Here is a 15,017-nt window from a genome sequence, read left to right as displayed (position 1 = left end):
GTGACTATGGAACCATATCACCTTCAGTGACTATGGAACCATGTAACCAGTGACCTCTAGTGACTATGAAACCATGTCACCTTCAGTGACTATGGAACCATGTCACCTTCAGTGACCATGGAACCATGTGACCTTCAGTGAGCATGGAACCATGTGACCAGTGACCTTCAGTGACTATGGAACCATGTGACCTTCAGTAACCATGGAACCATGTGACCAGTGACCTCCAGTGACCATGGAACCATGTGACCTTCAGTGACCATGGAACCATGTGACCAGTGACCTCCAGTGACCATGGAACCATGTGACCTTCAGTGACCATGGAACCATGTGACCAGTGACCTCCAGTGACCATGGAACCATGTGACCAGTGACCTTCAGTGACTATGGAACCATGTGACCTTCAGTAACCATGGAACCATGTGACCAGTGACCTCCAGTGACCATGGAACCATGTGACCTTCAGTGACCATGGAACCATGTGACCAGTGACCTCCAGTGACCATGGAACCATGTGACCAGTGACCTCCAGTGACTATGAAACCATGTCACCTTCAGTGACCATAAATCCATGTGACCAGTGACCTCCAGTAACCATGGAACCATGTGACCTTCAGTGACCATGGAACCATGTGACCAGTGACCTCCAGTGACCATGGAACCATGTGACCAGTGACCTTCAGTGACTATGGAACCATGTGACCTTCAGTAACCATGGAACCATGTGACCAGTGACCTCCAGTGACCATGGAACCATGTGACCTTCAGTGACCATGGAACCATGTGACCAGTGACCTCCAGTGACCATGGAACCATGTGACCAGTGACCTCCAGTGACTATGAAACCATGTCACCTTCAGTGACCATAAATCCATGTGACCAGTGACCTCCAGTAACCATGGAACCATGTGACCTTCAGTGACCATGGAACCATGTGACCAGTGACCTCCAGTGACTATGAAACCATGTCACCTTCAGTGACCATGGAACCATGTAATCTTCAGTAACCACAGAATGACCATTGAGCAACATGGGATAAATAGAAAGAAGAGAGGAAGTGTAGGAACACGTGAAACCCGAGATATAATTAATTTAAGAATCATACATGACAATTTCGAATAATGATGGGAACTATAAAAAAGAAATAGTTCCCTGTTTTCTGAAGGATACAGATCCTCACGATGATTCTTCTCGTTTATTTATATTTACATTAGTATTAAATCATACGGTTACAATGACTTGTAAGATAAATAGAACTTTATAAATGCAAATAAAAAAGGAATTGCACGCTATACGCATACACCAGCTATCTTTCTCTCTCTCTCATTCTGTCTCCCTCTCACTCTTTCTCGTTGTTCGGCCGTTCCGTGAAGCACGTGCCTCATTTTCCTGCTCTGTACAACAGATTAGGCATCTGCCAAATTGCTCTGACCGTGTAAAAGGAAAAAGTTTACGTGAAACTACCTAGTGTTTAAAAATCAGAAAGAAATGGAAAGATCGATGTATAAAGAGCTCCACACACCTCGCACGCGCGAAACAATGTACAGTACCGATAAAGACAATAAAACTTTTGTAATTACAATAAAGAATACCTCTTGGTTCCTTAACGCTATCATACTGATTAAGACAATCGGTAATTACAGTCCCTCTTTCGCTATGCTAAACGATGTTTGGCAGTTGTTCAACGTGTTACAATATCGGTGTGGGTTCGTATGTTGGTGGACGTCAGTCGCTCTTATAATCGCTAACGTTTCGGACGTACACCTCCATAAAAACTGTTCCCACTATTTCGACTAAATAAGCTTCTTCTGTTCCGTGTTCGTACTAGGTGTACTTATCGTCCTCTTCTCTTCGAGTAAAAATACGCTAAATTATATAAGTAACGATTCAACGGACAAGTACCTTGGTAAGATTCGTCCATGCTGATATCTTCGTTAGTATATTTACGCATGTACCTCGTAAAAATGTACACTGATTTAAGTTCGCTTATAAGAGGAAATCTAGACTCGAATCAAAGTCTACCTTAATGTCTCTCCCTCCCCTCGTGAAAATTTTACAAACGCGATTTTCACGGGTTTCGTCATTTTCGATATTTATATCGCGGACTTTGAAATTAGTTTTAGAACGACACGCTCTTTGAACGAATGCCAGTTTCACGATTCGTTTCCTTCTTTAGGAGAATCAACGACCACTTCTCGACCTAATATTCGTTCGCGCGCGTTCAATTAATTACCGTGCTGCACTTACTTGTACGTCAGACTTGTTTACTCGTTACACGGCTGGAGTTACATCGATTAAGTGGAGAGATTTAATGGAGAACAGCAGGGATTGGCGTTTTCTTGGATAAGGATCGTTTCGGGAACGTTAGAGGATCCATAAAATCTGAATTGACCGGCTTAACTTATGGGCACTGTTTCCTTTTAGCAAACTGGCGTTTTGCAATTATTGCTATGTTGGTAACACACTGTGTCCAAGAAATTAAAACTGAAAACAGAAATTCAGAGTTCACACAACAGCTATAATTTTATATTTGTATTAGCTAGAATACTAACCCTCTTTAAAAATTCTTCCGCGCAAATGCGAGCCCTGGCATTCATGGACAACTTCATCTCGCTGATCTCTCTGTCGATCTCTTCCATAAAATGAATGACAAAGTCTACGATTTTATGTTTGTACATTTGTTCTACATGGATGTTTGTAATTAAAAAACTAATGTCGTAACCCTGTGCAAAAGTTTCAATTTTAATACACTGAAAAATATATCTTTATCATAAATTGAGTGAAAAACTTACTTCTATCGGCTTTCTCCTGAGAATGATGAAATGTTCTGCTCTCATTGTCATAAATCTTGTGAAGTTATGACACAAAATCTTCTCTAAATCATCAGCCTGTTTCACCGCGATACTTATTCTCATACTGTTTATACTTGATTCGATTAGCACCTTTTCTTTGTCGTTTCTACTTATTAAAATCGGCGTCAACAAAAGTTCCTTGCTAGCTCTTACTTCAACTTCTGGCTTGTTGTGTTTTTCAACTATCTGGGATGAGAAATTTTCAAGACACATAGCAGCAGTAAGCGTTCGTCTTACTGCTGTCAAGTAAGGTTTAAGCGTTCCCGACTGCAACAAAAAGAACATTAATTTATTAATAACTTACTATCATGACCGATAAGTATGTTCTTGGATGCACTATAACCACACTTGTCAACGTTTTATTAATAAACGTATGAATACACATTTCTATCGATAAACTTATCAAAAATTAAATAAAGTTTCATCGCGTATATCATCGATAATGGAATTAATCATTTCGTGCACTATGGATCACCATAACCTATCTCGCGAAAATCATGAGAAAGCACTCACCATCTTGCCAAAAAGCAAAGAAAATTCTCGTATTTGTGGGCGGCTAGCGGAGAGAAGACGCGCCCTGTTGTGTGTCGTTCTCCCCAGACACTGGTACGCACCGGACACCGCTAGGTGGCTGTTAAAACGATCGGTTGATTTCTCACCGGCTGTTCGGCACGCAATTCGGCTATATACAATGTCCGAATGGCGGTTCCTTTCGATAATGTTGACGACTCACTTCTACGTAACACGATTTTCTCACTAAACACGTGAAAAATGACACGTTACGTTCTGCGCATAGCAAAGAGAGGTTGGGTTCCTCTCAGCCAGCTTTCAGTTTTGAACGCAGTGTGGGTCGTTTCCGAACTTCACTGATAACGAGGATCCGTTGATTTTATCTTCTTTCGAATGCACGTATTCCAACAAAAATTAGGCAACTTATCAGCAAACTTGAACAAACTTCGGAAGATATCCTGCGAAATGAATCATCGCTGTGTTTTCACGCATCATGTCTGCATTCCACCTACGTGCGTAATATGAAACGCATTAAATGATGACGATTAATAAATTCCGTTCTATGCACGCAATTATTCAAAATTTCTACCAACACTATCGATACTTCGATTTATTTACGAATTTTATTCCCTGTTTTTGTGGCCAATAATCTTGTAACACTTTCGTTCGAATTATTATTAATTTGTACACTGACGGCGTGAATCTTCAAAGAGCCCGAGACGTTACAAATTTTAACCTGACCATGCTATCAAAGCGTTTGCGTGTGTTATATCGAGACATTCGTAATTTCCTGGCTTCCCAAATCCCTAGATCCCTACTGTATCCCTAGATACCTAGATTTACTTCTATCACGTGACAGTATCAATCTCGCGTCGGTCCTGTTCGACCATCACGTGATGACCGTTCAAATTATCAGGACCAAAAAGTAGAATTCTTTAATTTTATTTGTAATAATTATTAAGAACAATTTCATAAAAATAACTATCACGAAATATTTATTAAATGAACAATTTGTTATGTTTATCAAACAGAAAATGAAAATATATGAAACAAAATAATTGCGCTCCCTAGCGTGGATCGTGACAATCATCCTCACATTTTACTGCATTTTACGTGTGTCAATGCGAAATGCGGAGCATTGAGAATTACGCAGTTGGTCACGTGCAAGATGGTTATTTGTAAATATTATCGTCAAGGCAACTGCCGTTTTGGGCAGTGCTGTCAGTTTGAACATATAAACACTTTTGGTAAGATTGAAACCGATATTTGACGTTACATATTGTTTTACCTTGATATTAAAACTGTTTTATTTGTAGGAAACAATAACAAAGTAGAGTCATACAATGAAGATGAATATACAGTGTAAGTATTAAAAAAGTCTGTAATTATTTCTCATCAACTTTATACAAACTCATTAATATTCTGTTTCGAATTCAGGGTTCTTGTTGCTAAAGAAATACTCAGTGCCGAAAGAGGAGGTCAGTGGTTGTTGTCGTGCTTTGCACCGCTTAAGGATAGACCATGCATTCCTGGCATGGAAGATTTATCTCCAGAAGAAGTACGATGGGAAATTTATCAGGCTCAGAAAAATGGAGTGGTTGAACAAGCAGTTAGTATACAATTGATTATTTATAGTACTATCAAATGGCAAATTTTGTTATACTTTTTGTAGAAAATACGTTTTCAACAATTGTGTCAAGACATGAAGGCCAAAAGGGAAGCTTTGAAAAATCCTACCAGAGAGACATTGACAAAACTTGTACGTAAAATACAATATATAATTTACATTGTCTTTCATTAGATTCTAACATGAAACTATTTTCCTCTTTTAGAAAGAGATTTTAAGAACAGGTCACAAAAATGCAAATGAGAACACAGCCAACAAATCATCAAATTTTTCCTTCGCAAATCTTCAACTTGGACTTTCAAACAATACTTCATCTTCTAATGTATTTGGAAATAAAACGTTCGGAACTCAAAGTAATCCATTCAGTGGAGGTTTCACTTCCTCTAATAATACATCAGTATTTGGTAGGACAACTACAACTTCGAATCCTGTATTTGGCGGTGCTCCAACATTTGGCACAAACTTAGGTGCATTCAGTGGTGCTGGTAGTACCACAACTAATCCTGTGTTTGGAGCAACTACGAATGCTTCTACATTCAATACCGGACAGAATACACAAACTTTTGGGACATCGAGTTCAATTTTTAGAGGTGCAACGTCACAGCCCGTTTTTGGAAATAATGTGTTTGCTAGACCCCAAACAACGCAATCGACCACATCGGTATTCAATAGTGGAGCAACGTCTTCTGCCTCTTTGTTCAGTGGTACCCCCTCTCAACCAAGTACATCAATATTCGGTGGAGCTAAAACGACTACGGCTAATCCATTCGGTGCTGCCCCAAATATACAAACTTCGAATCCTATTTTCGGGACGGCCGTCTCATCCGGAAATTTCAGTTCTGGAATATTTTCTCAGGCCGAAACGGTACCTGCCTTTGGAGGAGCACCAGTTTTTGGCGGTGCAGCATCGTTCTCGAATACTCCTGCTCCGATGTTTGGAGAGAAACCAACGTTCGGAGGCCCTGCTGGAATGTTTGGTGCACCTAACACCACAACACCTGCTTTCAGCTCTACTCAACCTACGAATGCATTTGGTGCCACTGCGTCTACCCCGGCTGCAAATATATTTGGAACAGCTCAGAATACTGCGCCTATCATGTCTTCTACATCTAACGCAGCACCGTTTGGTACGACATCAACGACCGCCACACCTTTTGCCACTGTGACCTCTCAATTTGACACCCCTAATAACACAACTGCTTTCTCAAAGCCTACATTTGGAATCACTTCAGGAACTACTGGAGAATCATTCGGTAGCACCGTTACATCCTCCAATGCACCGTTTGGTACCACAAATACCAACGCCACTTTTGGTACACCCGCTACCACTACTTCACCTTTCACGACATCCACGTTCGGTGAAGTGAAGAACGCACCATTCGCACCCACAAATACTGCAACTACAACTGCAACAGTGAACCCCTTTGAACCTCAACAAATCGCTTCGCCGTTCGGTGGTTTTGCACAGAGTCAAACGTCTAACACTACAACGGTGTCCTCGAGCGGACCATTTGGAAAACCAACGTATACCGCGACGGTGATCAGAGCCGTCATCGACGAAAGTGTTTATTCAATGGACAATCAGTTAACTGATGACGAGAAGAGTATGTATTTAGCAGACAAGTTTAGCTTCGGTAAGATTCCACTGAAACCACCTACTAAAGAGGTGAGGTAACACGCAGGTGTTTATTGGAAAATATATGCTGTGATACTTGAATGTTACTGGACTGCTAGTATTAAATAATATATTTATCGGTAGTGTCTCAATTATGTACAGAAGACAAAACGTTCCTTTCTATAAAGACTTGATATTGTAATCAATTAACAAAAAATAAATTGTATATTGCTACAATTTAACCATAAACGTTTTTTTATATTTTCAAACTCAACAGACTGTCGACAAATTAATTTCATAAATACATATATATATCAATCTCTTTTAATTTAATCAATTACACAGTTATTTACATATGTACAGTCATTAATATTAGTGTTCTCAATCGTACTCACATTATCATACATTCTTGTAGTGGATTACTCCAGGGGGAGGTGGAGGAGGAGGAGGAGGAGGAATGCTATTACCAAACTGGCTTCCTTCAGACACCTGAAAGTACATTTGCGTTTAACTTTAACTTCGACAGATCTGAACCTGCGACACAAACCTGTGGCAAGTGACAAAGAGGGTTCGCCGGATAATTGGACCTCTGCGCGTACGCCGTGGGCTGATTCGAAGGCTGTGGTAAACCGGGTGGTATACCATTCGGGGGTTTGTATCCTGTGATCTAAAAAAGAAATTATTTAGTACAAGAAGTGAAATTAAATAATCCAGTGATCATACCTTGTCATTCATCTCAGGAAAAATTGTGCTCAAGTTGAAATTGGTGAGGCTGGTGCCCGAGGGATGATGACTCATAGTCATTGGATTGCTAGCAACGATTCCTCCCCGTGGCATGTTTGGATTCATGGGGAAACCTGCTGTGGCTACCGTAGGTACACCCTGAGGACCAGCCACAGGTGGTGGCGGCAGTCCGTTCACAGCTTTTGTGTACACGTTTGCCTGTGGATGATTCTGGTAAAGAGGGCTAGCGTGTGGCGGCGGGGGCGGTGGCAAGAACGTGGTCGAGTGATGATAGTCCTCCAACGGCGAATTGATACCGGACAAAGGAAACTCCAAATTCTGCATGGTTCCATCGATACCTTTTCGTTTCCCCTTCTTCACATTGGTGGAGTACGTCCTCTTGTCGCAGTTCTGATGCTTCCCATAATGCTGATGATTCTTAGCATTAGTATTCACGTTGGAGGTTGAAGTTGTCACTGTAGAGGTAGTCGACGAGGAGTTGGTAGAAGACACAGTTACGTTCGACAGAAGAAAAGCGTTCGCCTCCATGTAGTCAGTGTTATCGTGCAGCGGCATCATGTAACTAGTAGGCGTGTTCGATATGCTGGTGATGAAGTTTGAAGTAGGATAAATGTTCGTGTTCGAGGAATAACTGTACGAATTGAAATTCTGGTTCACCATCTGACCATAACCGCTTCCGTCGTCCGCGTTCGAGAAATAGTTGATGGGCATCACAGTGTCTGCGGTCGGCAGACTGCTTTGGAACTTATTCTGAGAATAATTAGCGGAGAACTTGATAGAGGGATGTTTGTCTTGGTTCGTATCGTGAACGCTGTTATTAGTTCCTATTAACGCTTCCGCCGTGTAATTGCTCTTACAATTTCTACTCCTCCAATGAATATTATTCTGCTGATACTTCTGCTGCTGCTGGTATCCCTGTTCAGAGAACGTATGACCCGACGACTTCTGTTCCTCGTGCCTCTGGTGCAAGTGATCACCTGAATTCTGTTTCCGAATATCTATCTGTCGCTTGCTATTTCCTCTAGGGCTAGTGTTACTCTTCCTCTGATGTTTCCTAGCCTGCTGCTGCTGTTGTTGTTGCTGTTGCTGCTGTTGTTGCTGCTGCTGCTGCTGCTGATGTTGATGCGCATGATGGTGATGGTGGTGATGATGATGCTGCTGCTGCTGGTGATGCTGCTGATGAGACTTCTCGGCCTTCTCGTGCTCCACCAGCTGACTCACCGACAGGAACGAGGACCCAGCGCCTGGATGCTGAACAGTTTGATTATTCAGCACAGTATGGAAATCTCGCCCTGCAACATTTCCTTCTTTATCCTTATTGGGGTCCTTGCTCTGGTCAGATGGAACCCTGGCCGGCAAACCGTGGCTGAACAGGAACGTCTGTTTCTCAGGTATGTTAGTACCCAGATCCAAGTCACCGACCAGAGTTGGAAGACTGGAGGGAACAATGTGTTGATCTATGCCTTTGACTGACTGAGTCTGCTCCACGTGGACGCTGGTCTTTGTGGGAGACCAAGGAAACGGTTGTTCCTCTGAATAGAACACCTCTGAAGTCCTCTTCGATTCACCCTGCAGAACCGGTAAATTAGGAAAACCGTGAGCTGTCACATCATAATTGTTGTAAAACTGGTTAGGTGTTCCCTGGTTGTAGGATGGTGTCTGTGCGAACAGATTATTCTGACAGAATTCAAGCTCCTTGCCAATGGGTGGCAATATGATATCAGCGATGTTGGTGTTGTGCTTAATTTCTGGAGTCATCATCCAATTCACAGGCGCCCTGATTGCATGTTGCTGCTGGTTTCCTTTAGACTTTGTGGCACTCTGCTGCTGTCCATGCTTCCCATTGTTGTACGTGACACTGTCATGTTGAAGGGAAGGAATCTGTCCTTGAACTAGAGGCTGGTACTTGGTCTGACTCTGCTGCTGTTTATCAGGGTACTTGAAGTTAGACCCACTGTAAGCCTCCACAGAGTACTTCATCTGACTGCTGACTTCAGGCAACTCAAAATTCACCTGAGAATCATAACCGGACATCGGATACACAGCTTTGTCGTGCTTCGTGGCTATAGTCTGGTGATTCTTCGGCGCATGTTGCTGCTGCTGATCCATTCCAGAGTACTCGTTCTGAATGTACTCCGACTCGATACCATACTTAGACTTTTTGTTCTCTGCACTATATTTATTGTAATCGTTATTACCCGAAGAAGTTTGGTTTTGCATACGACTTTGCTTACCCGATGGGACATTAGTCTGAATATTTCTTGCCTTTGTAGGGTCTACGTACGACTGTTTCTGCGCGTCCATTCCATTCTTCATTCTGGACTTATCAACGTTGGCCATAGTCGAGTTCGCCGAATAAACATCATTATTCAGAACGTTTGAAAAGCTTGAATTTTCCTTGTGCAGAGGAACGTAGCTATAATTCTCGCAGATTGTCTTCGCTTCAGTGTTGTCCGTCTGATTCGGCCCTTGGTCAAAGTGCACCAGATTGTTACCGCCCCCTCCACTGACCGGGGAGAAAGTCGTCCACGACAGGATACTGAAATTGGAAGAGTTATGAGCGACTGTGGTTGTCGACTTCGCGTGGTTTTCGGTGACGGTACTCTGCTCGTAGTTGGAGGTAGCTACAAAGGAAGTCGGCTGCTGCGAGTAACGTGTCACCGCCGTGTTCTGTATCAGAGGTTTACTATTCATGCTATTTGATGAACTAGTGTTCTTCTTCGCATCCTTGGAGTAATTAGAATAGCTCTGATCGTCACGCTTTCCTTGAAACATGTTATCATTGTTCTGGTTGAGTACATTTTGATCAGCCTGCGTGCTGATCGACTCCTTCACTCCGTACGAGAAGGTCTGAGCAAACGGGTCAACATCCATCTTCTTAGACGTATAATTTGCGTCACGCCTATGATCCTGCGCCTCCGGTTTCGACCTTAACTCGTTCATCTTCGGATCCTCCACATTAGTCACCGTAGAGTCCGTCTCCTTCGTCATTTTTGAAAAACTGCGCTGAAAGTGAGCCTCCGACGAGTTTGGTATCAGCTCCTTCGTGGAGTAGCTTTGATTCCTGTTGGACGCAGTCGCATTACCTGTAGAGTACGGTATCGAGTCCTTTCGGGACAGATTCTTATTCTGATCTACTGCATACTCATTCTGAATGATGTCCTTCTCGTGCACTGTGTACGTCTGATTCTGATGCGACAAACCATGAGTGTCTTTAGGCTGCGACTCGTAAACGGTTTGCATAGCTTGCGAGGATAAAACAGACAGAGAAGCGTCCTTAGACTGCATGTACTCTTGCTGGATGTTCTGAGAAGAGTTTGGAAGAACCCTGTCGATGTGTCCACTGTAACTGAGTCCATTATTAGGCACAATGTTGTTGTCTATCAGAGGATCCTTACCATGAATCTCATAGGCTATGCGAGAACTGTCGGAATTCTTCTCCTTTATCTGGGACGCGTAATCTATTTGCATGGACTGCATAGGCAGAGGCGCAGAGTTCGCTGTAGTTGTAGTGTTGGTCAAATGAGCCATGGTTTGGGACACGTCAGTAACATTCTGATTCAATGAAGAATTTTCTTGAGTGGTTGTACTGCTGCACACTGTGGGATTCTGTTGCATTGGAAGGTTATCCACAATAGTTGAGTAGGTTGACAGAAAGTCTTGAGAGCTGGAGTATCTAACGTTAGTGTCACATGTGGATGCTTGAACTGGACACGCCTGCTCTGTTTTATTGGAGACTTCAATTTGAGAAGCATCAGTGGTAGTGTTCTGTAAGCTGGTTGCGAGCTGATTGCAATGTCCAGTCTGCGAGCTGGTGACTGAAGTGGTACTTGACGCAATGGAGTACAGAGTCTGAGAGAAGGAACTCGTAGCAGGCTTTTCTAACGAGGGTGCCAGCACAACCTTGTAAGGTTCTCTGAGAGGTTCGTTGCTCACCAACTTAGGCAAAGCTTTTGTGGTTGTACATTCTACGGACACAATCATGTCAGAGTTCACTGCTTCGCTCACAGGAGGATTCTTCTTCTCTTCGTAGGTGACCTTCAGACGTTTCTCAGCAATGGTATGAGAGGACGTCTTTATTTTGAAACTATTGGGTTCCATGGTTCCAATCTGTAGGAGCATAGGTGGAGTCTGGCTGTGGTATTTAAAATCGTCTTTCATCTCCTCTTCCAGAACCTCCGTCTTGCCATTTAAGGAAGACACCAATGGGAACGCCATTAGAAACGCCGCCGTAGGAGATATGGACTCCGGGTTATGCGAACTTGAAGGTACTTGAAGAGAGGCGAATATGTCGTTAGAGAGGTCCGAGTGAAGACCATCAGCCCTACTACCAATCGGTACAAAAGAATTCTCTGTATTATATGACAGAGACGTTTTCGATACCTCATCTTTTGATGCCTTGAGCTTAGAGTCATCCTCCACTATGTTCACTGGAAGCAGAGACGATGATGGCGTCGCATCCGATGTCTGAACATTAGTCTCCGGCTTCAGAGTTGTCGTGGTGTTCGTGTCAAGGTTCAGAATAATTTTATTGTTTTCCAAGTTGTTTGCTCCTTCAACAGTGTCCGCCTCTTTAGGTGTGACTTCCAGCAGGTTGTCAAACTCTGTGCCAAGATTACATACTTCCTTCATCTTCTTAGTTTCGGACTCTTCAACCTCTTCAACTTCTGTCAAAGGTGATTTAGAGTTAGGGTGACTGATTTCGATGTTCGACTTTTCTAACGCGTTGTCTACAGGAATATTGAAGTCCGTTTCTGGAGGAATTGGTATCTCGCTGGTAGGTTTCAGATGCTCGTCCGAGAAGGTGACTGGTGGCGTGTCTGAAATTGATACTTGAGTTCTTTTTTGGATGTCCGGTTTTAACACGTCTGTAGATTTAGAAGAATCGATGTCCTCTTGGTTATTGGTGCACAATAAAACTGGGCAGTCAGTAGTTTCGGTGCAAGGTTCCCTATCACTTGACGGAGCCAGACTTTTCTCTTTTCCTTCATTCGTATCTTCACCTATCTTCTCTATTACATGCTTCAAGTTTTCAATAGATTTACAAGTCACAGTGAAATCTGGTTTTGAGACGGACACCGGTTGTACCTGAATGTTAGCTTCATTTTCATTAGTCTTTCTTTTCTTATCGTCAGGTTCCTCCGTAGAGTCAGTCTCCATATTCGAAACTCGCTTCAGAGATCCTTTCTGAACAGAATTATTTTCCACGCTTTTCACACCCTTTTCTTTATCACTCTTCTCTTCTGTTGCTTCTGTAGGCTGATTCTTCACATTCTTCGTATTTTTATTAACTTTTACTTTTACTTGAGTGTCTTTCTTAGTCGAGTCTTTCGATTTCTCTAACTTCTCTTTATGGACAGCCGGAATAGGAACTTTGTACGTCATCGTAGTTTTAGTAACCTCTTTACCTTTTGGCAGAATACCTTTGTGACCACCAATCTTCGTCGCGTTAATTATATTTTTCACGTTGGACGCCCAATTCTGGGAATCGACGACCATGTTTGCACGGATGCTTGGCACCGTATTCAACGTAACTTTTTGTACCGTATTGATTAAAGTTTGATTACAAATTGGAACTACAGGATTTTGTACACGATTCGTTAATGGTTGCATAACGATCATCTGATTTTGTTGAGCATTACCAAGAATTATGGGATTCGCTGGTTGTTGCTGAGTATTTACAATGATGTTTGACGTCATAGGAGTTACCAGAGGCATTAATTTACCGCCTGATAAAATGAGAGTGTTCGGAGTTAGACTAGTCACGGAATTATTTACACATGGCGCTGGCGACTTCTTCTCTTCCTTTTTCTTCGTTTTCCTCTTTACTTTTTTCTGGGATTCTACTTTCTGCAATGCTGACAATAACACATTTTATTATATATACTTCATGAAAGAAGTATGACATCTTTTTATACCTACCATTATTTGTTTTACTGCTAACGGAACGAGTGACTGCTGCATTGGAACCTAATAAACAAGAAATAATAAAAAAAACATGTATATACAATAAAATGTAGCAATATAATTGTGAGGTAATTACTTGTATTAGTCTGGCAGCATTCTGATTCCTTCGAACCATTTTCTGATATATTGCCTGTTGCATCTGCACCATCATCTTTACTATTTACACAATTCACCTGATTCTCTTGATTTTCTATCGAGTTATTCACATCTTTAGAAACATTGCTATTTTCCAGTAACTTTTTACTAGACGAGTGAGAAGAATTAACTGATTTCCTTTTAGAAGGCACTTTAAGTTCAGCAGACTTTTCCCTCTTACTTTCAGAATTCTTTACTGGAAAGAAACATGCACATTTAAAATCATTTCCAACTTCAGTAACCCTTTTGCTACGAATATGTGCCACAACAAAAGAGTTAGATGTTTCTTAACACTCTTACTTTCTTCTATTTTACTGAAATACTTCTCTGCATCTTCCACGTTGATCTTGTTAGACCACTTCAAAGGAGATATCTTTTCCAGAGCTGGTTCTGCAGGCACAGATATTCCAGCTTCCTTTAGAAGCGTAGATAACAGTTGAGTACGAGAGAAAAGCTGAATCACTAGCTTTTTTAAACGAGCCAGTTCTTCCTCTGGTTGTAAGCAATAACAAGAACATTGGGAAAAAGAAATAAGTATTTACAAATCATATAGAGTTAAGTCATATATCCATGGTTTCCATCTTGAAGTCTGCTTACTGTGCGCTTCTGAAGCATGAGCCGAGAACAATTCTCCTGTACGATTATGGAGGTCTTTGATGTACTTTGAGGCCTGGATCAGGATGTCGACCTTGTTGCGTTTCCGACCTTCCTGATTCGGTGGCAAGAGATCTGCCAGAGTTTTGAAGTATGTGTTCATACGTTTTCTTCTGTCTCGCTCCCATGTTTTCGCCTTGCTAAGAAGAGGTTCACGTTAACGATCACTTTGTCCGACGAAGAACACAACGCGTAAATACGTCTTCGTAGAGAGGAGACTACTGAATGATTGTTAAGGTTAGAAAACAGTTAATGGACACTTACGTGTTCTCTTTTCGAGGCATAATTTATCCTTTTGGCATCGTTTTGCAAGAAGTACGCGCTGCGAGAAGCGCAGATGCGTCACTTGTGGCTGACATTGCACACACTCCGCGATTTTTGCCGAATTTTTGACATTTCGATCATCCGAGCGATTCGATCGCGGAATACGCGAAATAAAAACTCCGCTGGACCGACGTCCAGAGTCACAGTCGTTTAAACCTAGCCGCCATCTATCGATTCCCTTATACTTGCTTTTTTACGTCTTTACCGATAATGTCAGTTATGGTTACTTCTCAAGATGACTAAAATACTGCTTATTTATTATTTTACAAAGTTTAAAGTATTTTAAAAGGTTTATTCTCATATAATTCTCGAAAGTTATGTACAGGAGTGCGCTATGTGAGAATAGGGTATTGCAAGATATGAAACTATGAAAATAATTTTTGTATTTACTGGCACTATCGCTTTTGTAGCACTTGAAGGACAATTAAAAACTAATTATAATTGCAATTAAAAAGGGTATTGTCATTTATTTCCGGTGAAAAAACAAATTTTAATTGAATTTGTTCGGAAAAGGTACAAGTGGCGCCATCTAGCGGTGAACGGCGGAACTAACGAAACACAAAATTGCGATTTTCTCAAAAAATAGAGA

The 15,017-nt window shown here is 41.8% G+C and overlaps 3 protein-coding genes across 6 annotated transcripts; 1 reads left to right on the top strand and 2 right to left on the bottom strand.

Moving 5' to 3' along the window:
• Window positions 1–1,082: 1,082 nt before the first annotated feature.
• Window positions 1,083–3,910, bottom strand: Arpc4 (Actin-related protein 2/3 complex, subunit 4). Its single transcript, XM_076536924.1, has 4 exons — window positions 3,366–3,910; window positions 2,793–3,119; window positions 2,553–2,723; window positions 1,083–2,484 (listed from the first exon to the last, which is right to left on the bottom strand). Exons 1-4 carry the CDS (start codon window positions 3,366–3,368, stop codon window positions 2,479–2,481), a joined length of 507 nt encoding a protein of 168 aa, XP_076393039.1. The 5' UTR covers window positions 3,369–3,910; the 3' UTR covers window positions 1,083–2,478.
• Window positions 3,911–4,167: 257 nt separating this feature from the next.
• On the top strand, window positions 4,168–6,853 carry LOC100881362 (uncharacterized). 2 transcript variants are annotated; one of them, XM_012291015.2, is made up of 6 exons: window positions 4,168–4,287; window positions 4,394–4,609; window positions 4,679–4,724; window positions 4,800–4,971; window positions 5,035–5,121; window positions 5,195–6,853. In XM_012291015.2, exons 2-6 carry the CDS (start codon window positions 4,531–4,533, stop codon window positions 6,662–6,664), a joined length of 1,854 nt encoding a protein of 617 aa, XP_012146405.2. In that variant the 5' UTR covers window positions 4,168–4,287; window positions 4,394–4,530; the 3' UTR covers window positions 6,665–6,853. The 2 variants fall into 2 exon arrangements, with proteins under 2 accessions (XP_012146405.2, XP_076393029.1); XM_076536914.1 differs by lacking the exon at window positions 4,168–4,287 and having other exon boundaries at window positions 4,296–4,609; window positions 5,195–6,116; window positions 6,222–6,853.
• Window positions 6,854–6,912: 59 nt separating this feature from the next.
• Window positions 6,913–14,719, bottom strand: LOC100883783 (uncharacterized). Of its 3 annotated transcripts, none has more exons than XM_012291011.2 (8): window positions 14,369–14,719; window positions 14,048–14,244; window positions 13,751–13,942; window positions 13,392–13,646; window positions 13,271–13,318; window positions 7,328–13,206; window positions 7,152–7,271; window positions 6,913–7,093 (listed from the first exon to the last, which is right to left on the bottom strand). In XM_012291011.2, exons 1-8 carry the CDS (start codon window positions 14,386–14,388, stop codon window positions 7,004–7,006), a joined length of 6,801 nt encoding a protein of 2,266 aa, XP_012146401.2. In that variant the 5' UTR covers window positions 14,389–14,719; the 3' UTR covers window positions 6,913–7,003. The 3 variants fall into 3 exon arrangements, with proteins under 3 accessions (XP_012146401.2, XP_012146403.2, XP_012146404.2); XM_012291013.2 differs by having other exon boundaries at window positions 14,048–14,240; XM_012291014.2 differs by lacking the exons at window positions 13,751–13,942; window positions 14,048–14,244; window positions 14,369–14,719 and having other exon boundaries at window positions 7,328–13,198; window positions 13,392–13,611.
• Window positions 14,720–15,017: the final 298 nt, after the last annotated feature.

The sequence above is a fragment of the Megachile rotundata genome, chromosome 11 (genome assembly GCF_050947335.1).
Source record: "Megachile rotundata isolate GNS110a chromosome 11, iyMegRotu1, whole genome shotgun sequence".
Classification (NCBI taxonomy): Eukaryota; Metazoa; Arthropoda; class Insecta; order Hymenoptera; family Megachilidae; genus Megachile; species Megachile rotundata.
The sequence above is the reverse complement of the archived record's forward strand: the minus strand, read 5'-3'. Positions and strand labels throughout refer to the sequence as shown.